The sequence below is a fragment of the Cucumis sativus genome, chromosome 2, assembly GCF_000004075.3.
Source record: "Cucumis sativus cultivar 9930 chromosome 2, Cucumber_9930_V3, whole genome shotgun sequence".
In the NCBI taxonomy this organism is placed as follows: domain Eukaryota; kingdom Viridiplantae; phylum Streptophyta; class Magnoliopsida; order Cucurbitales; family Cucurbitaceae; genus Cucumis; species Cucumis sativus.
In genome coordinates, this window is record NC_026656.2 from 6,309,612 (window position 1) to 6,319,817 (window position 10,206).

The 10,206-nt window shown below is 33.6% G+C and overlaps 1 protein-coding gene across 1 annotated transcript; it reads left to right on the top strand.

Moving 5' to 3' along the window:
* Positions 1 to 103: 103 nt before the first annotated feature.
* On the top strand, positions 104 to 8,161 carry LOC101220717. Its single transcript, XM_004152827.3, has 10 exons — positions 104 to 320; positions 694 to 1,050; positions 2,545 to 2,655; positions 3,151 to 3,241; positions 5,428 to 5,496; positions 6,070 to 6,147; positions 6,241 to 6,324; positions 6,838 to 6,888; positions 7,346 to 7,570; positions 7,673 to 8,161. Exons 1-10 carry the CDS (start codon positions 238 to 240, stop codon positions 7,799 to 7,801), a joined length of 1,278 nt encoding a protein of 425 aa, XP_004152875.1. The 5' UTR covers positions 104 to 237; the 3' UTR covers positions 7,802 to 8,161.
* Positions 8,162 to 10,206: the final 2,045 nt, after the last annotated feature.

A 10,206-nucleotide genomic window follows, 5' to 3' on the forward strand; every position in this document is an offset into this window, starting at 1 on the left:
CCAAGTGATTATTAATATGAAAAGAAATGAATAAATGGTAAGAAAAGAAAAAGAAACAGAAAATTGTTTCCATTAAAATCTGAAATTTATAAAAATATGACATTTGGGTGTTTTGTTATAGTTATCAAAATTAATCAATAAAAAGCGTGGAGGGAAGGAAAACGTATACGTACTCATAGAGCATATATACGCTGTTTGCTTTCAATTCCACTCTCACGCGGACAAAGGAACACAAAAATGGCTGAAAATACTGATGTCCAAGCGAAAGCCACGGATTTGCTGAGCCAATTTGAACAAATTTTACAATCTGACCCTCTGATGTAAGTCTCCATTTACAAAACCTTAGATTCTCCGTTGTTCGAGTTTGATTTCCCTGAAAATTCATGTAATTTATCGTCTCAGTTTGGTAAGAAAAAAGAAAAAAAATCCTTTGATAGTTATGGTTTTAAGATCGTCGTAGTGGAATAAAAATTACGTCTATTTACAGTTCTAGTTCTAGGGAGGTTTCAGTTTGTTGAAAGTGGGAAATTATCTTAGTGGCAAGTTCTGATACTCCCTAGATTCGACACCGTATTTGTTTGATTATGGGGATAACATTTCTTTGAAGACTAGTATAAAATTTGTGTTGTTCGTGTCTTGTAACATTTGGTAGTTGATTGACTGTCTTTCTGTCATACTATTGCATGAATTCAGCGACGAGATTGGATTTGTGCATCCATCCCAGTTTGTCAAACTGAATGAAGAGCTAGGCAGCTCTAAAAGTGCTTCCTCTGAAATTACGGGGAACGAAAATTCAGAATTTTGGCTACAACACCACAAGCTGGGCATTTCAACGCAAATCCTTCACCCTTTGTATATAGCTGCTAGAAACACATTTATGGCTGCTACTAGGAAGTATAGGAGCTCTTGCAACCAAGATGATCAAACTATGGCAGGAAATTCTTTATGTGGACTATCAAATTCATTGAACATTGTTGAAAGCGACGTCATGAAGCATAGCAGGGCTCTTTTGTTGCTGAGCTGCGATTTTGGCACTGCTTGGAATTCAAGGTTTTGGCTTGTTTCTTGTTTGGCATGCCTTTTCCCAATGTTGAAATGCCAATTATTTATTTTTATTATTTTATTGTCTATCACCATATTCTACTTCCCTAAGAGTTTAGTTTTAACCAACGTGGGTTGCCTTGTGGTAGTTGGTAAAAATGAGACACCATCTCAATAAATGACTAAGAGATCAAAGGTTCAATCCATGGTGCCACTTACATAGGATATAATTTCTTGTGGTAGTTGGTAAAAAGGAGACACAATCTCAATAAATGACTAAGAGATCAAAGGTTCAATCCATAATGCCACTTACATAGGAATTAATTTCCTACGAGTTTTCTTAATACCCAAATGTTATAGGGTCAGGTAGGTTGTCCTGTGAGATTAGTCGAAGTGAGCATAAGCTTAGCTCGAACACACTGATATAAAATGAAAAAAAAGAATTTAGTTATAAACTTGGAAGTGACAATTCAATTCAAGTATTCAACTATTAGTTTGTTACAAGCAATTAACTTGAGAAGCAAAACACAATGTCTCCTTGTCTATTAGTGAAAAAATATATTTTTTGAAACGGAGACAAACTTCTTTATTAATATATAACTCAAAGTACAAGAGAATTATACGATGAGAATAATAGAGAAGCCTGAAAATAGAGAATCAGGAGGTGCACCTGAACATCTCAACTAGGTTGACGACGATCCCCTAGTGCTATCATCATATCCCATAGAGGCAAACAGAGAACAAATAGGTACCAAATAAACCAGAAGACAAACAGCCACAGGAAAACAAAGAAAATAAACAGAGAGTAAAGAAAGAACCCAGGGAAAATAGCACAGTATCAAAAAAGGCCCCTAACTACCGAAAGAAAAGTACAGGGGAGATAAAACTCCCAAAGGCGCCCAAACATGTAAAATCCTATAGTCTTGAGTTTTCTGTGGATTGCATAAAATTAGCCCCCAATAAAGTGGTTGATGGATGAAAGCTGTCCAGTTTAGACATATATCCTGAATAGAATAATCCTTGAAATCTGTATTCAAAGAGCACCAAGCTGCTGGAAGTCTATTGGTAAAAGTATTTGTTGCTTATTTACGTGGTAGGATCGTGACCTATTTCAGAATGGAATAAGAAACATCGAACTCGTGTTAACAACAGTGGTTATTCCAAGATTAAACCAAATAACATCAAACTTATTTTGTAACAGAATAAGAAACATAAAAAGATTAGACTTCAAAATTTCAGTAACTATTTTATAGGTACTATTTTGCTTGATTGTGATTGGTCACCTTTTCATTAGTGGGCTTGATTTTTCGTATGTTCTTGTATTCTTTCGTTTCTTTTCTCAGTGAAAATGGTTTGTTTCATAAGGAAAAAGAAAAAGAAAGGAAGAAGATTAAACCAAAGAGCCTAGCTTCCTTTCGATTACTCAGAATTTTTACTGTTGACTTGCAATCTCATAAATTGAAATAGGAATCATCCTCATTGTACCGTGCATATGACCTGCAGGAAATTCATATTGTCAAAGAAACAAAATCTCTCATTATATTTGGATGAACTTCTCTTGTCAAAGCTTGTACTTTCATTTTTCCCCAAGAGTGAACAAGCATGGAGCCATAGGTAAGAATTCAGTAATTGGTGCAAGTTTGTTCATGCTGACGTGTTACAGTTCTGGACAGGGTATTATTACCCTAATTGTGGATTGCATTATTGTTAAGAAACCCAAATCCTTTTCTTCATTGCTTCAATTTTAAAATATAGGTTTCAATTCTTTAATGATAAACAATTTTCTGTATCCCTCAAAGTAGCTGCTGCATTGATATATTGTAGGGTTTTCGTTTTTTCAAAAAGTTTTTAAGCTCCTACTGTTGAATGAGGTACAAATTGAGTGGGACAAGGTTTTTGAGCTGACCAAATTTTATTATTCCTTAGGGTGTTCCCGTATCTAATTTGTTCTGTTATTATCCTACTTTTGTAATTAGTTTGAAATAGTTAATGTTTTTCCAAGCTTATGTAGGGTCGATAATTTGTGCATTTCGTTTTTCAATCTCTATTAAAAAACAAAAAAGAATTCCCTAATTTCTTAAAGATATTAAGCACATCAGTTCTTGGCAGGCGGTGGGTGATCAAGCTGCTTGTTGAAAAAGGCTATTCTGTAGAAGAAATTTTGAAGAAAGAATCTGAGCTAGTGGAAAGAATAGCTGAGGTTCAAGGACCTGCATATTGTTAAAATTTAGAGGTTCACTAAGCTTTCTTTGTAAATAGAATTTGCATGATGTACATTCTGTTTATTGCTGTTTCTCTTAAGTCTGAAGGATTATTCATAGACTTCACATTGACCTCCAATTTAAGATTGAGTCATTACTTTCTTTTTCTCCTGAATTTTAATTTTATACAAACATGGAACAAGGGCTGTAAGAGATCTCACACAACATAGGTAAATAAAAACTCAACTAAAGAGCTCCCACTGGAAGCTTGTTTTTTTGGCTTTAGTTTCAAAGACTTTTCTGTAATTGTTCTCTAGGTAATATTTTACTTAATTGGAATCCTTCTTTTACAGAGCTTTTATGGGCTCGGTTGTTCGTATGTCCTTGTATTTCTTCATTCTTTCTGGATGGAAGTAGTTGTTTCTTAAAAGGAAAAAACCCCTAAACCCTAAACGCTAGAACTTGGAAATTGATTGGCATAGAATCTTAGCTTTTCCTGTCAATCCCTACTCAATAGTTTGGGAAATGCAAAGTTTATTTCGGAGTAGCTGCCTTATCGATGAAGAAAGTCTTGTGGCAGATTTCTTTGCTATCATGTTGGACACTTGAAAAGAATAGTAGAATCTTTAGAGGGGTTGAGAGATCCAGAGAAGAGTTTCTGGAGGCAATTAGATTTAATTCGTCTTTGTGCGTGTTCGCTTATCAGACTTTTTGTAATGTAAGGTATCCACTCAGATTTCACCTGCAATTAGACTAAAAATCCTCACAACAAACAGAAAACTGGAGAGAAGTGAACTGGTACATTGCAAATTAATGATGTCAACAAAGTTCCACAAAACAATATCAGCCAAACAGTAAGAAACACAATGAAAAGTAAAAGAATGACAATGAAAACAAAGATACAGAGAGTCCATTCTTTTCCTCCCAAAGGGCAATCAGCCACTACACAATTCACATACCTCTAGCCAGCTTCAATAACCACACGTAAACCCTCATTTTGGTCCCTACATTGCAGTTCACGCGTAACCACTTATTCTACTAACCAACTGTATTGTGTGAATGTTCCCTTTTCCCGTTCTTACATAGGTCCATATAATTGGAGACCTCACATGTAATTACCAGCTTGGCAACATTCTTTTGAATTGGGCTTGTTTTTTGTTATTGGCTTTGGTTTTTTTTTTTGGTGGGTTTATTTTTTTATATCATTGTATGTTCTTTTATTTCTCTTAATGAAAGCTTGGTTTCCTATTTAAAAAATAAAATTAGGAACAGGTGCCCATGGAGGATAAATTCCTGAGATAGAGGTTTAGAAACCCACTTCTGCAAATGGCTCTTGTGGGAGCAATCTATAAGACTGGCAGATACACTAACCATCTTTTTCATGAATTTCCTTATATGCTAAATATTTTCTTGGAGGCAACTAGAAGCATTTAGAAATTTTGTCTCTCTCTTACAGGTCCCAATCCCAGTGGAACTGTAGGAGTAGAAGTGTAAAGTGTTATTGAATGATCACCAATTTAGCATGTTACTGAGATCCCAGTAGAAGTAGGCTCTGTTTATTGGATGGGGAATTCTTGGATGATTTTTCCTCCACTCTCAGTTTGCTTTGAGGGGTTGGGCCTTCCTCCTGAAGGACTTTGGGTTGTCCTTTGGCTTGCCCAGATACCTAGTTGAGTGGCTTCTAGAGGTGCTAAATGTTTGGCTTTTAAATGTCAAAGCTAGAATTTTGAGGAAGTCTGCTGCTCGGGCCTTCTAGAGATTTTAAATCTGTAAATCTTGTGAAATTATTGTCGCAAGGCATTACAAGTCGTGATGCTCTCTACCATTTCATATCCTCAATCAGTCTGTGCTTGTATTAGGAAGACAAATTGTTCACTGATGCCTTCTAACTAAGAAATTGGTTGATGACAAAAGAGAAGTTTATTTTCAAATATGATCTTGAAAAGGATACGAAAAGATTGATTGGGATGTTCTTGATGAAATTTTGACTAGTAAAGGCTTTGGTAAAAAGAAAACAGCTCTTGGAGCTGCTTCCTTGATTTCCCATTAGGTTGTATTTATTTTTAACTCTTGGTACATGCTGCTCTTATGATTTCAAACAATGAATTGTACCTGAACCTTTGTTACTACCTTGCTGTAACAATAGGAACTTGGTCTCATCTAAGTCAATTTCATTTTGGTGTAGATGTCAAAAATGAATTATCGTGCATGGAATCATCGACGTTGGTTAGTTTCTTACATGTCAAGAGAACAGGTGGGCTTTTTTTTTTTTTTTTTTCTCGTTTGACATCTCTGAGTCAGTATACAAGTTTATTTGATGCATTTGCATAGACTTGAGGGTAGTCCTTTATCCATGAGTCATGCTGCCCCCTTGGCCAAAAATTTAATTAATTGACTACTTCAAAATTAAAAAATGGCAAGTAATTATTGGATAGCAAAGAAGAATTTGCATGGGAATCCCAAGAATCGCCAATTTATTAGCACATGTTAAAATTCTCAATTATTCACGCATCTAGATTTTTGAAATTGTGAAAATCACTCTAAAAACATCATTAATCACTCAACTAATTTTGTATTTAATTTTACACTTAAATGCAATTTCATTTCATGAAAATTGGTTTTGAAACATTGAAAGTCTGTTTCATTATGATTTTAAAAATAACAAAAGTAATTTTAACCATTTTAGAATCAATTTCAAACATGCCTTTAGTATATACTGAGGAACAACATGCTCCTTCTGTTAGGATTATTATCTTGTTTGGGAAAAATGTTTTCTGAGCTCAATCCCATTGTTCTAATGAGAGTCTTCAAAAACATCTATCTACAGGCGTTGTATGAGTTAAACGAAACCAGAAAATGGGCAGCGTTGCATGTTGCTGACAATTGTTGCTTCCACTACCGTCGAGTGAGTTCTGTAAACTGCTGGATGATCATAAAATGCTCAATTGTTTCAAAATGTCGGAAAGTTCCAATGACTGAGTTTCTATTTTTTTTTCAGCGGCTTATGCTCAAAATTTTAGCAGAATCAAGTTGCGCAGAAATAAATTCTGGTCTCACTCTCGGCATTTATCAAGTGTGGAAGGTAAATTTGTCTATTGATGTTATTTTAGTAATCCCAAAATTCAACCCTTTGTCAGTCAATGCTCTGTGTTCATCCAGTATCATTATTAAATGGGTCACTTTCAGCTTTTTAAATTTTACTATAATGATTAGACTTGAAATCCGATACTTTCTTTTGTATAGAATTCTAATGCTGTTGAGTGTCAGGGCTTTCTTGAAATCATGTTGTTGATACTTCACTCCTGCATGAACTTTTTAATTGACACTAGCTACCACGCATGAATCTTTTTATTCTATTTTGCCGAACACTTCTTTGTTCTGTCTCTCTTGGAGTAAACGTGTGCTTGTTAGAGTTGGGCACTTGAATGTTCTTGAGATCTGTGAGCTTACAGAAGCAGAAAAGAAATAACTAGTAAGCCTGTAATAGGAAGTTCTCCATAATAAGTGCCTCTTTTTGTTGCGTTTGAGGTGATTTTTAACTGACTTATCCGTTTATAAATTGCCTTGTAATATCTTGCTTATTGTATACTGACAGGAAGAGCTTGATTGGGATGAAATGCTGATAAAACGATATATTGGAAGAGAGGTACACACTTCTCTCTCTCTTTTTCTAGATCAACCCAGATTCACTTTTTATAGAGGGATAGTTGCAAATATAACAATTTGGCCTAAAATATTAAAATATATAGCACAATGCCGATGTAGCAAAGTTTAGATCCAGCTTGATGAATCTATCTATGATAGATTTGGTAGGAATCTATCACTAATAGATGTCCATAAACAATAGAGTCTATCACTGATATATTTTGCTGTATTTACAATTTTTTAAAAAGTATTTCTATACACTTAATTACTATCTTTAATAGTGTTACCCTTTGCAATTATCCTTTTACATTTGATTTGCACTTTGGCTAGATGGTTAATGAATGGTAGCTAGCATTTTATTCCTCCCGGTGTGATCCTCTTCAAGTTAAAACAAGTGTGAACTTTGTTGCTATCAGTTTGATCCTCTTGTTTTCCTTGAATGATATCCATTCTGACAGGCTTTGTGGATTCACCGTCGATTCCTTTCAGTGTGTTGGATGAGACATTTTGCAACCGATAACAAAATTTTTAATCAAGAGGGGGGAATAAAACTTGACATCCCTTTCTTTATAGAAAATGAATTAAATCTCGTGAACTCCTGCTCGTTTCTCTCAAATGAAGACTTTGAGGATTTTCAAACACAAGCAACATGTTCTGGTGCATATCTCTTGTGGTTGATTAAGGTGAAACTGAATAATTCTGAATCAACGTATTCATTTTCTTTTTATTAATCCAGGCTTTTCACCCAAATTACTTGACTGATTCCTCCATTTTTTATGCTTCAGAATTGTCCAAATTTAAAAGTTGATGACAAGCTTAGAACATACAATTTGAATACTCTGCTTAAAAAGGTATGCCCAGAAAGGTATCCCCTTTGGGACTCTTTAATCGACTCCATCGAAAGCTCTGATTGATATGTTCGAAAACTCGATATCAACTTTGACTTCATTCCTTTCCTAACTATAGTAATTCTTGCTGCAATGTTAACTTATAAACTGCCATGATATGGTGGATGGATTGGTTCAAATGATATCGCGAAAGATAGACATCGAAGAAGCAAAACCATGTATAATTTGGAAAAAGGAAGGTTTGAGATGGATAGACTAAGAGAGCATCATTCTGGGAGTATTGCTGTTTCTGTTAACTTAGCTGTTTATTTTCTTTGTTGGATGAACTAAAAATTTCACTCTCCAGAAATAAATAGACGATGATAAATATAAGGTATGGCTCTTGCTTTTTATTAAAAGTCTTGAGTTTTACTCTCTTTTTGACCATTTTCCCATGTCTTGTCCCTTGTCCCTTGACCATTTTTCCTTTTCCCCCACTCTTCTATTCTGCTTCTATCTAACTGGTTTTTTGCACCTTTCATGACTTCTCTCCCATTAGATCTTCACATCTCCATGTATTGATTTTAAAAGCAGATACTTTTTTAGCGCGTGTTTGGTAACTATTTAATTTCTTATTTCTGGTTTTTAAAAATCAAGTTTATAAAAACATCTTCCACTTCCAACTCTCTTGATAAAATGAAAGTAAATAAGCTTGTTTTCAAAAATCAAAAATGAAAAATAAAATGTTTTTCAAGCGAGATCTTAGTCCTTGAAACTGCAGTTTTTAATTGTGTAGTAAAATGGCGAAAAGTTTGTTTAGAACAATAATTTGGGTGTATGCATCTTTATTTTTTATTTTTTATCTATGAGTGTGTCTCATGATTGTTCTATAAATATCAAAAATTAATTTGTCACAACTATTAACTATTTTAGGTGTGATTTTTGGACAATCACTAAACAAAAATCATCTACTTCCTCCGAAAACAAATTTGAAATGATTTTATATTTTTCTAAAATCACTTTTAGTTCGTGTCAAATACCATTGTTTGAAGGAAAAATAATTTTGACAAGAGAAAAAGTGATTTTGACTATCTCAAAATTACTATCAAACACTTAAGTTTTTTAGAACTATTTTGAGTAATCGTTAATCACACCATTATTTTCGTTTTTACAAAAGTAACTTATTTTCCTGACTAAATACTTGAAAAACTAAACCAAACACATTCATAATCTTGTTGTGTTAGATCACTTTTAATTTAAAAAGACGTTAATGGTAGACCGGTTAACTATCACGTAGATCAGTGAGGAAAACTAGAGAAAAGAAGAGTTTGGATTGACGGTAGGAAAAAAATGTTTTCCACAAGACTCATTTTTATTTATATATTTTTAATTAAAAGAAAATACACTTTATCTTGAATGGTTAATGGATACTCAAATTTTGTCTAAAATAAATTATTTTTTAAACTAAACACTTGAAAATGTATTTAAACACATGAACAGATCTATTAAGGGGCAGAAGGGCATGTGCCTCCTTACATTTTCAGTTTTTATATTTTAATATTAGTTTTGAAATGTCAAATTACAGTATATATGAAAAATAATGCACTTTTATTATTATATTCTGCTTTTGGTATGGTGGCAATGTTCCATTTAAAATCCCAGGGTCTCAGATTCAAATTTCATCTACTTTTACTCCTCACATCGAGGAGTTTCTTACATGATAATTATTATTGTTCCTAGCTGATTATTTACAATCACATTCAGAAATAAATTAGTATTTATCGCACCAAACTTCCTGCATGGAGAGGTCTTGGGTTCAAATCCCTACCGAAACATTTATTACAATACCTTTGAAAAAAAAAATGGATGGACAAAATATAAATTTTGATCAAGATTTCTTAAGTTATAAAAATAAAAAAACTTCAAGAAAATAAACATTTTATGATGATCAAACAAGTAAACATGAAAATATCGATATGTCGATGGAAAATATAAGACAACATCACTATTGTCTACTCTTTTTTCAATTCCTATCTACTTTTTTGGTTATATTTTTAAGAATTTGACTTACAAAATTATACTAAAATCTAGAGAATAGTGAGTCAACACTAGTGGTGGTCCTGGATTCGTGTTCGTGAGGAGATTACGAGGAATTTGGAAGCTATGAATGTATATGTTTTCCTTTAACCCTAATTTTGTTTAATTAGGGTAGTTGTAGCATGTTAATTCCTAAATAGTTTAGATGAAATTAGGATAAAATTGACATGTTATTTTGCTGCGAATGTCTATGTGTTCCATCGTAATTATCATGTTGATTACTGACAAGAACTTTATGATTTGGTTGGTATGAGGGGCGACTCTTGAATTATTGTTTGTGATTTTAATGTGACTCGTTGGTCTTGGGAAAAATTCCACAATCACTCTATCTTTTCAAGTATGAGTACTTTCGACCAATGGATCAATGATTATCACTTATGGGATATTTGTGTGAC

Coding starts and splice junctions, on each gene's coding strand:
- LOC101220717 (XM_004152827.3), top strand. CDS start 238: ATGGCTGAAAATACTGATGTCCAAGCGAAAGCCACGGATTTGCTGAGC. Junction 3,242..5,427: donor TAGTGGAAAGAATAGCTGAG/GTTCAAGGACCT, acceptor ATTTTGGTGTAG/ATGTCAAAAATGAATTATCG. Junction 6,148..6,240: donor GTTGCTTCCACTACCGTCGA/GTGAGTTCTGTA, acceptor TTTTTTTTTCAG/CGGCTTATGCTCAAAATTTT.